General features: G+C 36.9%; 3 protein-coding genes across 3 annotated transcripts; 2 read left to right on the forward strand and 1 right to left on the reverse strand.

The window, feature by feature from the left end:
• Positions 1 to 6369: 6369 nt before the first annotated feature.
• LOC119068023 lies at positions 6370 to 10171 on the forward strand. The gene is made up of 2 exons (XM_037171389.1): positions 6370 to 6441; positions 7511 to 10171. Exon 2 carries the CDS (start codon positions 7520 to 7522, stop codon positions 9947 to 9949), a length of 2430 nt encoding a protein of 809 aa, XP_037027284.1. The 5' UTR covers positions 6370 to 6441; positions 7511 to 7519; the 3' UTR covers positions 9950 to 10171.
• A 3049-nt stretch (positions 10172 to 13220) lies between these two features.
• Positions 13221 to 14815, forward strand: LOC119068366 (tRNA dimethylallyltransferase). Its single transcript, XM_037171938.1, has 2 exons — positions 13221 to 13972; positions 14049 to 14815. The coding sequence occupies exons 1-2, from the start codon at positions 13327 to 13329 to the stop codon at positions 14798 to 14800; spliced, it is 1398 nt and encodes a 465-aa protein (XP_037027833.1). The 5' UTR covers positions 13221 to 13326; the 3' UTR covers positions 14801 to 14815.
• A 1119-nt stretch (positions 14816 to 15934) lies between these two features.
• LOC119068315 (signal recognition particle 54 kDa protein) lies at positions 15935 to 17943 on the reverse strand. The gene is made up of 4 exons (XM_037171867.1): positions 17749 to 17943; positions 17072 to 17629; positions 16795 to 16943; positions 15935 to 16732 (listed from the first exon to the last, which is right to left on the reverse strand). Exons 1-4 carry the CDS (start codon positions 17824 to 17826, stop codon positions 15997 to 15999), a joined length of 1521 nt encoding a protein of 506 aa, XP_037027762.1. The 5' UTR covers positions 17827 to 17943; the 3' UTR covers positions 15935 to 15996.
• Between the last annotated feature and the right edge of the window lie 2073 nt (positions 17944 to 20016).

Consider the following 20016-nt stretch of genomic DNA (forward strand, 5'->3'; position numbering starts at 1 on the left):
CAATAAAATTTTTGAAACTTCCAAATCACCTTTTTATTTCAATCGTCACAGTGTTTCCACTTCCAGCATCGCCAACGCAAATATTTTAAGACTGAAAAATATCAATCGATGATAAAATTTGTAAATAATCGATACAATATAAATCGATAATCGATTAATATCAACTGACAATATAATTATCAGTCAATATTTATCGTGTTATATTTACCGATTATTAGTCGATATTTATGATTTATATTTTATCAATCGAATGAATTATCGAACATGCCTATTTGAAAACTGATGAAATTTTAGAGTGCTATCGGTTTCTATTGAGGAGGATCAGGTCTCCGACTCTCCGACATAAATTTTTCTGTACTGAATTTTCAACTTTTTTACAACAAAGAGCCAGGTTGACCTGAAAAACCAGATCAGGTAGTTTCTTTTGACCTGGTTCATGAAATTCCAGGACCTTTCGGCCTCAGCATGTAAAATGTAATACATAGCTCGGGAGTAAAATGTGTTAGTTGAGCAATCTGAGTGAGCCTGGACATACAATTCAGATCTAGTATGCTGTGAGACAAAAGGATTTTATTGTTTTAGTTTGTTCTAAATCATCTTAGCATTAAGTCGTTCTTTAAATAAACACGTATTTTGTAGCTCTGACTTTTACTTCGACAGTACTGGAAACCAGTAAAACCAACAAAACGAAAAGTCACTTCTACGTGATTATGGACCTCGGCTTCGTCTCAACCAAATTTCACACGTAAGCTCTCACTTTTTCTCACAAGTTATGTAAATGACTATTCTTAGATTTAATTGTAACACATGCCAACGCAGTTCCAACAACCTTCATACGCGAAACGTCAAGGATGCAACCGAGGATGCAACATAAAAAAAATCTTTTTCATGTGTCGGGGCCGAAAATGGGGGAGTTTTGAGATTTTTCTCTGGTTTTCGACCCCTTACATGAAATTTTTTTTTTGTGTGTATCTGTTTTGGACGATTGATTTTAGGCACGTTCGCATGTAGCCCGAACGAAGTGACTCGCGAAATTACCTAAAAACAATCGTTCAAAACAGATACACAAATAACTAATATTCACCCGTAACTTGGGCTCAGAATTTTTTGTGATCTGCTGAGGGTTTGCATTACCTTCAGTGTTTATATATTTTGAAAATAGGGCCTACTGTCTCTACATTTTCTGTTGGCACTTTCCGCAACACTATGCGATTTTTCAATGTTACTCGTGGTTAATATACAACACCCATACTTCAAACATATGTACCAAATCAAGCCTTTTTATTCAAAATAACATTTTTAAACAGGCAATTTTGGTTAAAAATAAAAAATCCGTTCTATTAATAGATCATAATGTACACTATTTTCGCATTCTATTTCAACATTTGTTCAAATAAAGAGTTGAAAACACATTGTTTTTCGTCATTTAAATATTTTGTTGCGTACGGGATGGGGTACATAGGTGTGTTTGACAAATATCGAATATTTTTGTGAAGGCGAGACCGTATACGTACAGAATAATGAATCTAATAGGATAATTAAAAATTGGTACCGACCTCTTCGATATTGATCGTGTTCGTTTCGAATACTTTGAAATCAATATATCGTCAGATTCTGTCTGTATTCTTTGTTCACCACTAAAAGTTACTTGATCATAATTTCCGAAGACGACAGGTAGGTCGTTAAAACAGTTATCGAATCCGTTACTTTTGATTTAACCTAAGTAAATATTTTCAACAGGTTAAAATAAAGTTATTTATGCAGCTCGAGATCATTATGTTCGAAAACTTTAGATCCATCTGTTGCAAAAAACGTTGTATGAATCGCGGTGCGAAGTACTTGATTAGGCTCACGATGTGTATTATGACACACGGCCTGCGGCCTTGCACATCTACTAGAGCCTAATAAAGTACTTCGCACTCGATGTCAAAAATTCACGCCGTAAGTGCGGTCGAAATTCAAAATGGAAAGTGCGGAGGACTTTCTAACGTAGCGTCATTTTCATACAATGAAGCGTTGAAATGTATTTTGTGCCACCGAGAATTGAAATACGACGGATTTCAATATCGATAACTAGATTGAAATGTCCAAAATTACAACTCGAAAATTACAACACTCGTTTTCATGGCTTATTACAACACTCAAACCAGTGTTGAAATGAAATTCGTATGAGTTATTACAGCATTCGCTTTAAAAAAATGCAAAGCAACGTGATCGATCAAATTCGAAGAGTGATTGCTTACAATGAAAATTCTGAATTTTTGTGCATTTGTCTATTTCAATTCTCGGTTGGCACAAAGCATGATGTGTTACACGTATTGTAACACTTCGTCACTTCGTTCGGGCTACAACTCGCGAAATTGCCTAAAAACAATCGTCCAAAACAGATACAAAAATAACAATTTCGGTTCCATTTTTCATCGAATCGTTCACTTAAAATTCAAATTTTAGGCACACTTACGGCGTGAATAACCATTATACTGAGATTCATACAACTGTTGATCACAATATGTTTTATGTAAGGCTTGTCCAAATCTACAAATTTGAGCGACCCCTAAATCACAAGTTTTGTTTTACAAAAAGCTCGAAATTTCATTTACTTATGATAACAATTTGAAATCAGGCGATGCCCTTGCAATTCTTGACGATGTCAGTGTTTCCATCATAACATTATTCGAATTGGTCGATCCAAGAACCAAAATAATAAAAACTTAAAACTTTGGACGTGATCGACATATTGACAGACATCGCTTCTCAGACTCAGAGCTCACATACCTTGCCTGGGACGGAATCCCGCTTCCAGGCTCGACAATCTCAGGAATGAACATGTAACTGGGTCAACAGTTAGGTGTGGTACAGGTAACATGTTTGCGGTGTTCAATGGCGCATGTTCAGCATTATAATGCGCGCTTTCGGTTGAAAGTCGTCGTCAAAGTCCGTTTGTCATATGAACGCTACTCGGAATACTAGCACTAATATGTTACAACTGGTTACTATGTAATAAGTAAATCAACTGTTACCGCTCGGTACTAACAGTTGGACAAACTACAAATCACCATAGCATAAAATAGAACATTTTCAATCACATCTGGTCTGGTCATCTGATGGATCTTATCCTATGGCCAAAAAGCTAAGAGTGCGTTCGCATTTTAATGCAACAGAGAACACTCACATATTTTGACTGTTGTAGTGTTCACAGAATTTTCAATTTTAAATTAATTTGAAAAGTAAGTTAATTTTATTAAGCACATGATTCAAGAACTGTTGATATTATGTGCTTATTCTACATTCATTCAACGCATATCTCACATTATTCCCATGCAACACTTATCCTATGAACATTTGGACAATTAATCATTCGCATTCAGGACTTTTTATTTTATTTCGATAAATTATGATTTTATAAGACAAAAGTACTTCTACGGCATGGGTAAATATTGTTTTAATTTTTTTATAAATCAAATTGAAACTACATATTCAAAGTATTCGCGCTAATATTCACTTACTGCATAGCAAATGGTACCAACCAAAAAAATTAAAAATTTCATAAATTCCATACATTTCAGTAGACAGCAAACTGACAAGGTGCTGACAAGGTGCGATTTCGCAGTCAGTGCAAAAATGAATTAATTTTAATTTTATTTTTATAAAACTAATTTGAACGCGTAGATTTTTTTTAAACTTAAATTTTGAATGAACATAGTGTCTTTGATCATTTAAAAATAAAAAACTTTTTGATGCGAATGATCAATACAACACATGTATTTGGAGTGAAACTTCACTTCTGTACCATAATTATTTAGTACCTACAAGTCAAATTTTTCTCACTTCAGTGACGAAAAGTAGGCCAATGGGCGTTGAGAAGAACGTTGTATGTGATAACAGTTATTTTGCTAACTAGTTAGTAAATGGGGTTGTTTTGCGCAATAGATATGACATTGCCGATACGAGCCGAAGGCGACATCGTATGCGCAAAACCCCCAATTTACTAACATGTTAGCGACAAGATTTTTTCTTCGTCGCTTATTTCCCACGTCGCTTATTTCCCACGTCGTTCAGGAGAAATGTTGTTCCTAACTTATATGCTAAAATCTTTTTTTTAGCGAATTCGATTCCACCACTTTCCTCCGGCTCGAGATAGAAACCTCTCATTCGCTAAAAAATTATGTATTGTCACGCTCGGCCTTCGGTGGCGTATTTTTATGTAATCTGCCTGTAGGATTTTAATCTATAATGTGGTTGATGAATAAAACTTCTTTTTCTTGCATTCGTTGCTGCTTCTACAATCCATCGATAAAGCAATGACTGAGTTATGAGTTCGGTGAATAATTTTCGCTCCAATTCTCAGCAGCCAACATTTTATTCAACATTAAAAAGCAAAGCTTTTACTTGTTAGGATGCATCGACCTTGATAAATAGCGCTATTTTTAAATTGATGTGACGAATATTCTCTTAAATTTCGACATAAAACGAAAAAATATTTTCAAACTTTAAGTCAACGATTTATCTTCTGTGTTGAATGAAAATTTGAATTCAATATGGAAACTTTATTGCATAATTATCATCGTATTTCGAAGCCGTACTGTAACAGATTTTAAGTGTATGACAAATAAAGCTTTTAAGACAACAATTTCAGTTTAAGATATCAACAACAAGCTATTAATAGGCCAAAAACTTTATTCGACGCAATTTATTCACCATTTGTTCAAATAAATTCAAATAAAAAAATTTCATTTTTTATTTTACAAATGCCATAATGTGCGTATATCATTTTGACGTATGTAAATCCTAATATATTCCAAGGCTGTAAACTATTGAGCACGTGATGCCAACCGCCATTTTATTAGATGTGCGGTGACAAAGTTCACATGATTTAATAAACAAAAAATTCACCACATCATCACCTCAACGATAGTTGAATTTTTGGGTGCTACATTTATTATCATCAAAAGTACAGCGTCGATATCACGTCATCCATAAACGACGGGACGTCTACGTAGATATCAATGGCTTTTGTTCCGTCTGTGTTATGTCCAAGAAGAAAGTGGGAGGTGTTGATGAGTCACCATAATGGAGGAAACACAGTTCAAAAACTACATGGATTGAAGAAGTTTGTCAATACGCAATTGAATAAGTCAACTAGATCCATCCTAATTACCATTGTGGATATGCACAACATGCCCAGCCGAGGCCTGGGCATTTGTCTCCCAAAGGAGTCAGTACGTCGTCCTACAAATAAAGTTTTTAATTTAATTAATTTAATCAAAAACCTTTAGTTTTCAGATCGAGAAGAAAATTGTGTATTTTATAGAATTAAAACCGCCGTTTATCGTAAGTAGGTTGCGGAGGAAGACCTTGGAAAATTTTCTGTCTCCTCAAAATTCAAATGATTTTGTATGAATGAGTGGATGTGACAATAGTCGAGAGTTTATTAATAAATTATCAGATTTGTAGATTCGTAACAGTCGCGTCATGCTCGTTAACTGGTTATCGGGGAAAAATTAAAAACTCAGGCTACGCAGATTATGGCTATAGTATGTTCGATAATTCATTTGATTGATATAATATCGTTTATTTCCTTAGAATCGATTATTATCGATATTTTCAAAAAACCAATATCAATCGAATGAATATCGATAATCGTAAATATCGACTAATAATCATTAATTATAGACTGATGTTGAATTCAATTCGTTTGTCAGTCGATATTTCTTGATTATCGATAAAACATTCGATTGATGTTGTATCGATTATTTCGACAATTTATCAATTTATGATATTTTTCAGTGAACATGCCTAAATATGGCGTATTCTCACAAAATGATGTAAAGGAACTACTAACACTTACTCCTGAATAACTACTTTCTTTCTTAGCTCTTTTGTGCAACAAACGCCAATAAAGATCTCGAGCATGTACTTTGTTAGGTTAGCTACGCCCACTCACCCGCATGTATTAACATGTTTCATTTTCTTTGATGATTCGCTAAATGTGTGCATGGGAATGACTTATTTCCCACCGGTTTGCAGATCGGAAGATGCATCTGATCATTTCTCAGATAGAAATAGTCGCTAGAGAAAGACATATTTCGCATAAATCGATGGTAGTCTACCTCTATGAAATCGATTCTATTCTTCATTTTGCGTTGCATTAGTTATGTATGTTGTTTTGAACATATTTTTTTAAGTCGATGTACGTACTAATCACATATGTTTTTACGTAATGTATCAGCTACAGTAGCTACTTATATTTAATCAAATTCTATAATAAACATTTTTTTTTACCTGTTTGTAAAAGATATTTGTTTAGTCAAAAAATATGTTCTGCGTCTATAAAAGTGGTGGGTGTTTTAACAATTGGCTCAGTTGTAAGCAGAAACTTTAAGTGTTCCATACTAAATAATTGCTATAAACTTCTACGGTTATTAAGAAAGGAGTTGAAAAGTAAGTTTGATTTTGAACAATATTTATATTACCTATATGTCGTGCGAACTTATTAAAAAATTAGCAAATTTTTGTTAGAAGGTCTGTGTTGAAATTATGAATTCAGAAAGTGCTTGAAGTTAGTAAATATTCAATGTGTGTGATTAATTGTTGATAAGAAAAATATGGAGCAAGTTTTTTTTTGACGTGAGTGAAAATTGAAATGATTTAGATTGAGTTAGAATCTGAACGATGGAAATCCAACGATCATTTTACAGTTTTTGATGTCGTCACAATAATAATGTAATCGAATGAAATTTCCTTCAAGTCCTTATAATTCACTCGATCCATTTTTACCGAAAATTAGGAAGATTGGCACGATGTTGTGTTCAAGAACACAACTGTTCTAGTTTAGTTCATTTCTAAAGCGTCATTCAATGACAAATTAATTCCATTAAAATTACTCTCAAGCTATGTTTGCCTGTTACTATTGACGTTGATCGAAAAATTGAGTAAAACCCCATTTACGGTTTGATATTTCACCACGATCTAGTAAAACCGAAATTACGTTAGGTAATTTCACCAATGATTAGAGTTTGTAACGCTTAATCCAAGTTTGACGGTCTTTTAAAGTAAGCCAAAATTTTTAAGGATTGAAGTCTTTTAGAGAAGAATTTTCATGTGAATTACTGTTTGTACGATTTTAGCATTGAAATGAATTTTGACGACACACTCGCTTTATTCGGCGTTTGACTTCGATGTTTTCAGCCACTGTGTCATCAGTGAGTGACAGAAATTTAATTTTTTCGTTAGGTAATTTATGAAGCGCCCCTTAACCGTGTAATGTACGGTACGGTACGGCTAGAAATACGTTTTTGAAAAATAAGTCCTGACTTGATTTTCTTTTAATTTCTCCAAATTAAGAAAATGAGGAAAATTCGAAAATAATTCTTGGTAAATTTTTGAACTTTCCTGAACGACTCGAATTTTCTGTTTTTTGTGTGGACTTTTTTGAAGTTTCTCTGAATCCATTAATTACTTAATAACCGAATAGAAGTTGAGAATTAATGAATTTCCCTTCTCTATTTAGACCCTTAAAATGTCTACAATCTACGAAAGCAGTCATTGCATCTTAGACACAAGTGCTAAAATGGTTCGAAAGATGAAGGTGGATCATAAGATGTCCAAACCTGTTCGGAAAAATACATCATTCCAAAGCCTTTTTCACTACCCCATCGACTGGATCAACTCAAACAGTCCAGCGGAACAACGAAAAGGATTCATTGAGCCTCAGGGGTACATTACAAGAGAAGGTGTGCGAGACAAAGTAATTGGAGACGCTTGGATACAGCTAGATGATTCATCTCTAAATTCAAGGCTAGACATCGCTGTGTCCGAATCAATTCGATCAACGCCTTCTCCAATTAAAGGAAAGATTACAGTGTGTGCAGAGAATTCAGCGGAAAGTTTAAACGTAGAAGACGATCGTATGTGCTCGTTGAAAAATCGTGAAATCGCTTGCGAAGGACGTATTCTCCAACTTTCACCGCTTCGAAAGAATTCCGAAGATGTTGGATGCTATGCATATGTGTGCATTGACAATTCTTTCATAACACATGCCCCTTACATGAGCGTTAAAAACGTTCCCATCATATACGACATTCTCATCGGCATTGAAGGTGATGCAGAATGGGTAGATAATGATTTGAAAAAATGGTGGAAAGGTACCAAACCGGAGAAACCTCTTACATTCGGACGATTCTTTCCACTTTCTGCAAAACTTATTGTTCCTTCGCACCTTGCTTTGATATGGAGTGATTCATTTGCACCTGTCCTAACCAAATGGTTTTCAAATAATCACAGCAAAATTGCAAAAGATGACAACATAACCGGTGTGGTGTCCCTTGAAGAAGGACAAGCTTGCATCCATTTTAAATCACTTCTACAAAATCATTCCGGATTCGAGCGAATTGAACTTGGTTCAGTTTCAATTGATTCTAAAAAAACTTGGCCAGTCCATATCTTGCAACATCGCATTCTACTTACTGGTGCTCCAATCGTCAGTAGTTTGAAACCGAGTCTCAATTTAGAGGTAAACGTTCTTCAGTCTGAGTTCGCCAAGTACACGTCAACACTTTGCCAAGTTGAGCAAATCAAAGCATATGGACTTTGGTGTTTTGAGAGAATCATCCAAATGTATACTGCACAACAAGATGGTTACGCTACGGAGTCTTCTCCATTTAAAGTCTTCAAAATTGACTATTCGAAGGTCTTCCGACCGAAAGTGAATGACTTCGAAGAGGATATGTGCAAAGGATCTGGCCTGCCGATCATAACTGGAAATCCCCAATACGATGCAGTATGCGATGGGCTCTTGCTAAAGGGTATCTCCCGTTCACCGATGAACGTTGCGAATTCTCTTCAGTACAATCGATTTGTTTTTGGCAAGGATCTTGGAACCCCGTTATCTTACGTAGACAGTCTATTCTTGTTTGATTACGGAGGCGATTGGACGATGCCTTCACTTCGAACATGGCTGGATGGACTTAGAGAAAAAATTGCTGAGGTGCACGCTATCGGTTCGAATGGAGAAAAATCTTTACTTGAATGTACAATTCTGAGCTATGAAGTTATACGGGCAAAGAAAAGATTTGAAGATGCAATGCGTCGTCGTTTGGTGAAATTGGAAAACATTTGTGTATGGAAGGATTTTAGAGAACTAATTCTCTTCCGAGCACTAGACGCTGCTTTTATAAAATCTACAGTTACCAGTTCTCACGATGAGGAAGCTTACTACGTGACGGGATTTGCCACAGTGATTCACGATCTTTGTGATTATGGATACGATCTCAGCATCTGTGAATGCTCTGGAATGTTATTCACTTTGGGTGCTGTTGATGGTAGTTTTGATAGTATTGAATACGCTTACGCAGTTACATTAGCAGGAGTTCGCTACATTTCCAAGGTACACAGACATACATCAAGTGGACTCACATTGGCGTCAACCCACTATTGGCAATTATGTAACGGTCGCCATCGATTCCTCAACTGTGCCATGAGCGTCGCAGAGCATGAACATCCGCGACGTCTTGCTGTTAAAGGGACACTGTTAGATACAATTTACAATAGGAATACAGAAGAATATATCAGCTCGAAACATGATCACGAACTGTGCCTTCAAATTTATCAGAGCTTAGGCGAAAGGTGCAAGAACCGTGGAAACGCTTTCCCCACGCTCCTTCGTGCTATTGTCGCACGACCCTACGAAAGGATCTATAAAAAGTCATTGGACGATGTTGGCGATCTTGTCGAAGTGGACTGCATCACGAGCATTATCGATTCTGTGTGCGCCGATAGTTCAAACGATGCAATTGATCTTCTTTGGGACATTTTGTGCTTTATGTGGGACGAGACTGCGATCATGTGGCACACATTACTGGGTAGTCTACTCATAGTTAGTGATAGATTTGTGGCTGATGATACGGCGGGATTTGGATATTCGGAGAGATTGTGGAAAAGAGAAGGTTAGGGAGCTACGTTGTCCTTTTTTATGATCCGACTTAGTCCTGCCTTTATGTAGAAAAAATTGAACCTGATTCCCCAAAATCTTAACGATTAAGAACGTTTTTAAGGCAAGTTGAACAGCAAATACTCTATAAAAGTAATCTGCGCAAGTAATATATGGTAAATTTACAAATATTTAATAGACGAAGTCATCCCATTTAAGTTTGAGCGCAAAAAATTACTTTTACATCGGAAATTATTTAAAAATTTAAGTTTAAGAAAAATCTTTCTATAAAATCGCAATATGATTAAGATATATCTATTGTAACGCTTTGTATAATAAAAAAATAAAATTTTACCCTACCGTTGCTATTTTTTTTCTAAACTTGCTGATGTGTTTATGCAAGATATCTTGAAGTAACAGACTCTAAAGCATAAATTGCATAGCTCATTTCAGCGTTTCCTTCATTACATTCTACAAAATTCAACAGAAATTCACAGAAACAATTTTTTTTCCCATAAAAAGGAAAGCATACGGCCACTGTTTCGATGTAATAGTTTACCAAAGTTCGTCGTCACGAAGTAGCGATACCATTATACTGGTAATACTTTTGTGAAGCCTAAAAATAATGTAAAAAAATTACTTAAATTGATTAGATTGTTGATAGCCGTATTCGGTGAGCTTGAAAATGTCCACCTGATATGTCGTGCACATGAAACAAATATTAGTAGAGATAGACGAATTTATCTTTGCTTGAGACCTAGGTCAACTTTTTTTTATCTAAATTTGTATTGCTAATAGCCTTTCGCCTAGAGTCTCACCTTTACAACGCTGCCAAACATGCATTGTATCAACATGACCTTGACCATGTAACTTTCATACGGACTTAAGGGCTGACTAATGAGGGCTAGCTTAAGTCCGCAAGAAAGCTATTTTATTTGGCCATGTTGAAACACAGCATTTCTGGTATCGTTGGAATGGTGAGACTCTAGGCTAACTCAGCAATACAAATGTAGAGCAAGAAAAAATTGACCTAGGTCCCAAACAAAGAAAAAATCGTCTATCTCAAAATTTTGCCGTGCCCTCGATTTTAATATTATGTGATTCTTAATCACGGGGCTTCCCTCTACTAATATCAATAAAAAAAATTCATGTGCATAACATATCAGGCATGGACATTTTCAAGCTCACCGTGCGTAGGAATATCGATTGATGATAAAATAAAAAATGGAGGACGTCAGCTTTTTTGGACAAAAATGATAATGTCCAACAATAAAAATAATTCCCAACAATAATGCCCCGTCAAAAATGGCGACCATTGTGAATGCATACACATGGACACGTCAATTTTGTATTTATTTTTGATTTTTATTCTAAAAGTGCGTCCGGATCTATATCTTATTACTGCAATCCGTAGATCTAATTTGTAGGAAGCTAACGACATTAAGCTGGAAAAAATCTGTTCATCTTTCAACGCGCTGTTCGACGACAAACATCATCCACTACACAACAAACACGTGCTTAACCTGCAAGCGGAACATATAATGTGGAAACGACTGAATATGGTTAGACCACGCTAACCTCTGACCGCCACCGTATCCGGAGGTCGAAACAGCATTTCATCTCCACTTTCGCTTCACGCGATCCATGTAAAAGCGAAGAGTAATTATGCTCTGTTTGTTTGTTTGTTTTGGTGTTTGATCTGCATGTTAGATAACGCCACCCCTGGAATTAGTCTAGCTTCCAGGTAAAATAAAGTTTTGTACCACCGGTCGATTACAATTAATGATGATGAAGACGGTGACGATAGAATAACGAAAGTTGTCGAAACATGGACTCCTAGTGATGGTAAAAGAAATACTGCTCGTCCACATATTCTTTGGAATGACGACATAGAAAATTTCGGGAGTTGATTCTGGAGACGAAAAGCAAAAAAACAAAAAAAAAAAACAAAGTGCAATGGAAATTAATGGGAAACTCTTTTATTCGATTATGAATTGTGACAGAGTAATAAATAAATAAAGACAGTAAATGACTATGTTAATAACAAATTAATTTCCAGTGGACTCGGAAATTTTCATTCAAAGAAAAAATTATTGCTGCCAAGATAAGGTGTCGATAATCGATACAAAACTCGACTGCGGAAATCAAACAAATAGACTCTAACCTGCTCTTTCAGAACCTTGAATTGGAGATCTATTCTTGCAATATGTAGAAACCCTTAATCGTATGTCCTGCGTGAAATAACGCTGACGCACATCTCGATCATTATTCCCCGTAGAGTGTGTGTTGTTTGTATGGAGGTTATTTATGTCATACCTAACCAATGGTTAGTAACCATGTTATGTAAAAATTTTGGTTTTGATGTTAAGCCACGGCAGAGGAAAAGGCAGTAGCGGCTCATTTTCGAGACGTCAAATAAGGGACCTAATACACTATTATGAAAATGAACTCAAATGAACACTGACATAAATTGCAAAATTTTATTCGCAAAAAATATAGGGCTATACTAGATTAGTCAGGTCAGTAGTCAAATCAGCGCTCCTGCCTGGTTAACTTTACTCTGTCGTGATGTTAAGCACATAAAAAACATGTTTTTAATGAAGCAATTGCAGCGTATATTTATAAATATTTGAACAAAACAAAGTAGAACACAAGGAACAAGTGATATGAGGAAATAAGGAATTGAAACAGAATCGAGTGATGTAGACGCACGAAAAATAAATTTCGTTTAAAATGAAAAAATGTAGAACGTTCCTTCCATAAACAGGTTGATCAATTTTAATTTAATGTTCTTCGCCGGTCGAAAATAAACATAATAAAAGTCGCATTGGACATAGAAATGGATTTTTATTGAAAATTTCCAAAAGTTCTTATGCAAAATCCAATGACACTAATTCCAGTAAAAACAATCAATTTTTCGGAACGAATTTGTTTCTAAATACATTTTGAAGAATCGACTTAACGATGATTAGAGATAGGATAGGGCTTGACTTTATTTCCTAGATCGGCCATTGCAAATGCGATTCAAATTTGGGAAACGGTTGACGTTCAAAAATGTCTGTCAATATTACTATTTTAATCCAAATTTTTATTAGTTTCCTCAAATCCTTGCAGGGGATCGCAATGTAATCACAGAAAAATTACTGACTGAAAGTAATATCTCACGGGATTACATTTTTAATTCCAGATTTATATCTGTATGATAAAGTAGAAAGCAGAATCAAAAATTCCCGCCGATTAAACCGTAACAGATTTCGAAACGTCAATCATCTACTACAATAGCTACACATATATGTCCATGTTGTGGTGCTGATACTGCTGATATCAGTCCTATTTATTCACGTCACGAAGATGTTGTGACCGCGGGTTTCTACATTTAAAAAAAATCGTGCAAAAAGATGTTACGAAACGTTCCTTTGATTGTCATTTTGGGTTCAACTGGCACGGGAAAAACTAAATTATCTATCGAATTAGCTCGAAGGTTTGGAGCCGAAATAATCAGTGCCGACTCAATGCAAGTTTATAGAGGACTGGACATTGTCACAGCCAAAGCAACGAAACACGAACAGTCCATGGCCAAACATCATCTACTGGATGTTGTCGATGCTGGCAGCAATTTTACGGTTGTCGACTTTCGTGACACCGCTCTACCAATCATCAACAATCTATTGGAAGCGAAAAAAATTCCCATTATAGTCGGTGGAACGAACTATTACATCGAAAGTGCATTATGGAAAGTGTTAGCGAATCCACTGAATGATAATCGCAAAAGGAAAATAGAATCAGTAGATTCAGACGATGGTAAGGAAGTGGACGCCAACAAGGAAGACTCTGGTCAATGGTATGCTACAGACCAATTCGAGGGACGTACACCAGCAGAGCTTCACAAATTATTGCAATCTGTTGATCCGGACTCGGCTCAGCGATTGCATCCGAATGACCATCGCAAAGTTAAGAGAGCACTCGAAGTGTACGAAAATTGTGGGAAAACTATGACCGCTATTATCAATGAACAGAAAAATATTCCAGGTGGCAATGACTACGGTTAGTTTAGTGTGTCTTACAACTACCTATTTTCCTATTTGTCAGCAATTATATAACAATGGTATTCTCTACGCAGGTGGACCTCTTCGCTACGAACACATCATCCTTTTCTGGCTGCAATGCGATCAGGAAATTCTGAACAAACGTCTCGATTCACGAATTGACGACATGTTGTCCCAAGGATTGGTGAAAGAAATTCGAAGCTTCTACAACCTGGCGAAACAGAATTACAACAAAGCCAAAGTCGATGCTACCAAAGGAGCTATCCAATCAATCGGACTGAAGGAGTTCATTCCATATTTGGAAAAATATGATGAACAGGAGGACGAACGATTGATCGACTTTCTCACGTCTGAAAAAGCGACCGACCAATCGCCTCCGGAGAGTCTTCTTCTATTGAAATCTTGCTTGGAGACATTGAGACTGGTTACGAAGAGATATTCGAGGAATCAACCAAAGTGGATCAGGAATCGTTTTCTTCGATCCGTCAATCGCCAAGTACCACCAATGTACACACTATCGACCAACAATCCGGATAATTGGAATGAAGACGTGTACCTGAAGGCTGAAAATGTCATTCAATCTTATATGGACAATACGACCGCTGACTTGAAACCGTGCGAACAGTTGGAGAACCCGAGGAAAGATCTAGACCCAAATGTGACTAATATATGCGAGACATGCAATAAACCGTTTGTTGGCGAGTTTCAATGGAAGTTGCATTTACGATCGAACAAGCACAAACATCAATTGGCAAGACTGAAGAAACAGAAATACTTGGAAGAGAGTACGGTTAGTGGAAGTGTTACCGAAAATAGTTTGAAATAAATTTTATTGCCAAAATTGCATATTTAACTTCGGTTCGGATGGCGACACAGGGGCAAGTAATTTGTTACCCTCAACAGTCGATCTCGGACAATACCTTTTCGCTTTTAGGACGTCGGTCAGAAAGATATCTTCTCTGAGGGATGGAAGGGTATACAATAAATGTGCGAAATGACTAGTAATGATAATGACAATGAGAACAGCGGTAATGAAATTTCATTTACAGCCTATATGGCTACCATTCGTACCTTTTTGATAGTCAGAAACTTGCCGTTTTTCATCGCTAATTGAATACATTGTACGGCGTAGATATACGGGCTAACGATCTCAATAACGCACACTTCCATGCCCGAGTCCACCTGATTCAATTTACAATTTGATGCAATGTCGATTACCTAAGGATAATAAAACCGCTTAAAACCATGGGTTGGTACAGATAGACATAAATGTGTTCAACTCATTTCCAGATTCTTGGAATGGTAAGTGTATCCACACCGTTTAGCTCTCCATTTCCGAACTAAGATTGAAAGATCCGCCACCTTCAGACAGGACAGCACTGCTCCTAGCATGAACACTGAATTGACAAGTGTCAAATTTGGAGGCTTTAGTGATAAGAGCTACCGCTTAGGACTGTTTATGTTGTATGTTTTAACACATTCAAAATAATTGCGGCCTGTCAACTTTCGACACCCTGGACTTTACTTAAATAGTCGAGGAATGCCTCCAAATAAATTTCTGAAAATCAAAACGGAATTCTAGATTTTAAGAAAATTATTTGGAGGCATTCCACGACTATTTAAGTAAATTCAGTTTGGGTTTGGGTCAGATTCGGCTCTTGAAATTAAAATGTTCGGTTCGAATTCGGACTTGCAAGTGAAAGTTCAGATTCAGGTCAACCTGAATGGAAACTGGTCAACCCGATCTGAGCCTTACTACAAATACATTTCGATAATTGTCCACTCCATCACATCAGAGACTCGAATTACAGACTAACAATTCTCTACACCTTCGGACGGGCTTCATAATTGATACGAAATTAATTTATAAAGAAAATTACATTTTATTCCCCTTCATTATGACTTGAACAAATCAATGCGATCACAATTCGGAGTCGAAATGGAAATTGAATAAATTGCAAAATTTTGCACACAAACAAGTCTGCAAAATCAAAAATTTATTCGATTCAATTCTGGAACAAATCAAGATTTACCACCGAAACCACCCATTAAATTACCTAGCCCACTCGCAGCGCCTTGCTGCAATTGTCGCATCATACTCTGTAGTCCGTTCATACCGCCCATTTGTTGCAACATTCTCGGATCGATCATTTTAGCCATTTGTTGATTCAATTTTGCCATTTGATTCGGATTCACATTCTTTGCCATATCACCGCCTTTAAACAAACCTTTGATGCCGCCCATTTTCTTCACAACAGCCGCAAATTTGGTGTACTGTGAAATTAAGTCCTTCACTTCGCGCTCAGTAACACCAGACCCTTGGGCTACACGAGTGGCTCGCGTCGGCTGTTTGCTGAACAATTTGGCTCCGTCCCTGTTATCCAATTCATTGTCCGACATACTGTCCATCATGGTCATAAGTCGTTTAATTCGTGCCATTGATTCCTGTTCGCCGCCTTTGGTCATAAAGTCCTGCGAGAAGCCCGGTATCATGCCCATGATCTGTGAAAATGGTCCCATTTTCATTATGTTCTGGAACTGTTCGTACATGTCGCGTATCGTAAATTGGCCGTGTTTGATTTTCTCTAGCAGCAATTCGTTGTCATCCAATTTCAACTCGTTCACTTTGTCGATGAGCCCTTCGATGTCACCCATACCAAGTAATTTGCTAACGAACGGCTTTGTTTTGAACGGTTCCAGATCGTCAATGTGTTCACCAGTTCCAATGAAAATGATTGGACTTTGTGTTGCTGCAACACTAAATAACGAAGGAAGATATTGAAGCTTAAGAGGTACCTCAATGAATTCGAGCTGACTTACGCTGACAAAGCACCACCACCCTTGGCGTGTCCATCCAATTTCGTTATAATAACCGAACCAATGTCGACCTTTTCTTTGAAAGCTTTGGCTTGCGCTTCGCAAGCTTGACCGATGGTTGCGTCCATGACGAATATGATGTTGTCCGGTTGCTAATAATTCGGATAAAAAATCGATTTTAGCTTGGGATGGGGTTTGTGGTTCTTTGTACCGAGAAATCTCTCACACCCAGCTGTGATTACAGCATCGAATCTAAGTATTTAGGTTTGAATCAACTTACCACTGCCGTAGCTACAGCCAACATCTCTTCGAACAACGATTCCTCCTGTTTGTGTCGACCGCTCGTATCCACGATGATCATTTCGAAACCTTCCTTTTTGAACATATCGACACCATCCTGCGCTATTATAACCGGATCGACTTCCGTGTAACTGCCGTAAAATGGAATTCGGGCTTTAGTTGCATTTTGTTTGATCTGGTCGTAGGCACCAGCACGGAACGTATCAGCGCACACCAGACACGATTTCCAATTCTTTTTCTGGTAGTGATAGGCCAATTTCGTGCAGGTTGTCGTTTTACCCGATCCTTGTAGACCGACAAACATAATGATATTCGGTCGGCCTTTGACCGGCTGATATGGCTTCACGCCTGGATCGACTAGTTTCACCAATTCTTTGAACACAGCTGATTGGATCATGCGACGTTTGTTCAGGCCACCAGCCATTTCTTCAAAATCAATGACTGCTCGTACATTTTCTCGCAATTTCTTCACTAAACGAATATTCACATCAGCTTCGAGTAATGCTGCACAGATTTCTTTTAACATGGAATTTAAAACCTGCAAGGCAGACACATTTTTGTTTTGATCAAAATCATTGCGTGAAAACACTTAATAAGCAACTCGTCACACAATGTGCGAAAACGAGTGAATGGCCTATCTGTATGCTCCTTACTTACCTCTTCATTGATTACAGTTGCTTTGCTTAAGCTCTGCAAAGCGGACGTAATCTTACGTCCCAAATCCGCTAAAACCATAGCGAATGTGTTTCGTTTTTAAAACCTAAATAAATAAGAGAAGAATTTCTTTTTCGATCAAGCACAACACGACACTTTTATGTAGTTTTTTTTAGAGAATTATTTTGACATTTTATGACGTTGGCATTTTAGGGTTACCAAAGTGATGAAAGTGACGGTGAACGACGCAGCCATTATTGCGGTATATAGTCGTTTTTGTATGATAAAGTTTGCATCGGGTCTGAAAAAGGCGCCAGGAATTTTATCTTTTTTGAAAATGATGCTACAGATCTAGAAATTCTGCAAGAACACCTCACCTACGAAGGCAGTTGACACCCAAATAAGGCCTATTTTTAGGATTTTTTTTAGATTTTTCAAGAATTTAGGAAATTTTTTAAAATCTTGGTAATTTTCGAAAATTTTGAAAAATTTCAGGAAATTCAAAAAATTAAAATCGCGACAATTTTCAATTTTGGAACGTCTAGCATTTTCATCAGTTTGGAGAATTTGACAGATTTAAATTCTTCAAATTTTTGAAATTCTTTTAATTCGAGAATTTTCATAAATTTCGAGAATTTTTAAGTCACGAAGTGAATTTTTTTCCTTTTTTTATGTTTTCTGTTACTTTTCTTGAAGAAAAGACGATGTAGCTCAGTAATTTTTAGCCCCGTACGAAGTACGAAGGGGCTTATAGGATTACGATGCCGTGTGTAATTGATGGAATTCGAAGCAGACGGTAAGGGCAAAGTGTTTGCCTATGTTCATAGATAACGAATCCGCAATAAAAATTTTGTCCGTCTGTCCGTCCGTCTGTCACATCGATATCTTGAGTAAAGGTATTTGAAAGGTATTTACAATACCGATCGAAAAAAAAAAGTTTATGTAAATCGGATGATCAACTCGTTAGTTAGACCGCTTGGTGTGAACTAGATACAGGGCGGCAAGCCGTTTTTGCTTGTAGGTTGGCCAAATTTGAACGGATTTAGATGGATTTTGCTTTATTAGATTATTGACCGTACCAATCAGGGAAAAAAAAGTTCATGGAATTCGGTTTACCGGAGCGTGAGCTAGGTCTCTTGGAGTGAGCTTATATGTGGCTACTCGGCCGTACAGTGAACGTGGTGTTTTTTGTTAATATATCGAGTAAACTTTGACCGAATTTCATGATTTTTTTTTGTTTGAAAGGTATTATTGAATGTAACGCAGCTGTACTAATTTCCACCTCCTAACAAAATGGCCGTCGGCCGCCATTTTGGATTTTTGTAAAACAATAGAAATCGGTGAAAATGATACTTACAAAGTTACTGATCAGTGGGATGTGATTAGTTATGTGTGTGGGGTGTTTCAAGCATCCCAAATATGGATATCTATTTGTAAATATATACAGCTATATTGAGCTATATAACGGTGTAGATACTTCTTTTGAGCTATATACTAGCATATTTATTAGTAAAATGTTTATTTATAGGTAAATATAGGTTAATATAAATTGTTGCAAAATTTTTTAAGTTTGGGTTACAGTTGAAAGGAACGTCGTACGGGGCTTCGTAATTGCTCTATGCGCAATTTTTAAGACGTGCACATTTCATAAGAATTTTAGGTTAGTAGGTTTAGGGTAAGAGTAGGGCGACTGACGAACTAGGGTCGCGTACGCAATAGATGTACGGGTTCGTACGGGGCTCAGTCGCAGCGAACGCTCCGACTGTTCTGACGGCTCGTTTCCATAGAACATTCTCAGGACCCACCAAAGGGCGCATTGGGATCGAATCAGGGACTAACCTGAGGAACATCGTGGCTGGGAATTTTCCCACCCGCGCCTTTTGAATCCCACGAATTCAATTTTGCCCACACTAAATTTTTTTACAACAACGTAAAAAGTACTTTGATTTTATTCCAAGTTTTCGATTAGTTTTAGTTTAGTTTTCGTTTAGTTCGTGACAAGTTGGTTTTAGCGTAATAATTAGTAGGTCGACAGATCCGTACCATTTAAATTTCAAGTCGTTGATTGATGATTTGATTAAGAATTAAGAGACTGACAGCCTCTCCATTCTGTGTACAAGACTGTCGACCACTCGCCGACTCTAGACAACACGATATTAAAGTTAATATCAGTTAGAAATTACAAAAATCGACAGTGGCAGCGAAACCATGTCCTCAGCATTGACAAGAAAATTAACCATCTAAACAAATTGATCAAAGCTCAATTTAAAT

This window comes from Bradysia coprophila, chromosome II (assembly GCF_014529535.1).
Source record: "Bradysia coprophila strain Holo2 chromosome II, BU_Bcop_v1, whole genome shotgun sequence".
Lineage (NCBI taxonomy): Eukaryota > Metazoa > Arthropoda > Insecta > Diptera > Sciaridae > Bradysia > Bradysia coprophila.

What these genes read in the sequence shown, in the direction of transcription:
- LOC119068023 (XM_037171389.1), top strand. Translation starts at nt 7,520, where the DNA reads ATGTCTACAATCTACGAAAGCAGTCATTGCATCTTAGACACAAGTGCT.
- LOC119068366 (XM_037171938.1), top strand. Translation starts at nt 13,327, where the DNA reads ATGTTACGAAACGTTCCTTTGATTGTCATTTTGGGTTCAACTGGCACG. An exon ending in TCCAGGTGGCAATGACTACG is followed by an intron (nt 13,973 to 14,048) that starts GTTAGTTTAGTG and finishes TTCTCTACGCAG; the next exon opens with GTGGACCTCTTCGCTACGAA.
- LOC119068315 (XM_037171867.1), bottom strand. Translation starts at nt 17,826, where the DNA reads ATGGTTTTAGCGGATTTGGGACGTAAGATTACGTCCGCTTTGCAGAGC. An exon ending in CAACTGTAATCAATGAAGAG is followed by an intron (nt 17,630 to 17,748) that starts GTAAGTAAGGAG and finishes TCTGCCTTGCAG; the next exon opens with GTTTTAAATTCCATGTTAAA. An exon ending in GGTGGTGGTGCTTTGTCAGC is followed by an intron (nt 16,733 to 16,794) that starts GTAAGTCAGCTC and finishes TTCGTTATTTAG; the next exon opens with TGTTGCAGCAACACAAAGTC.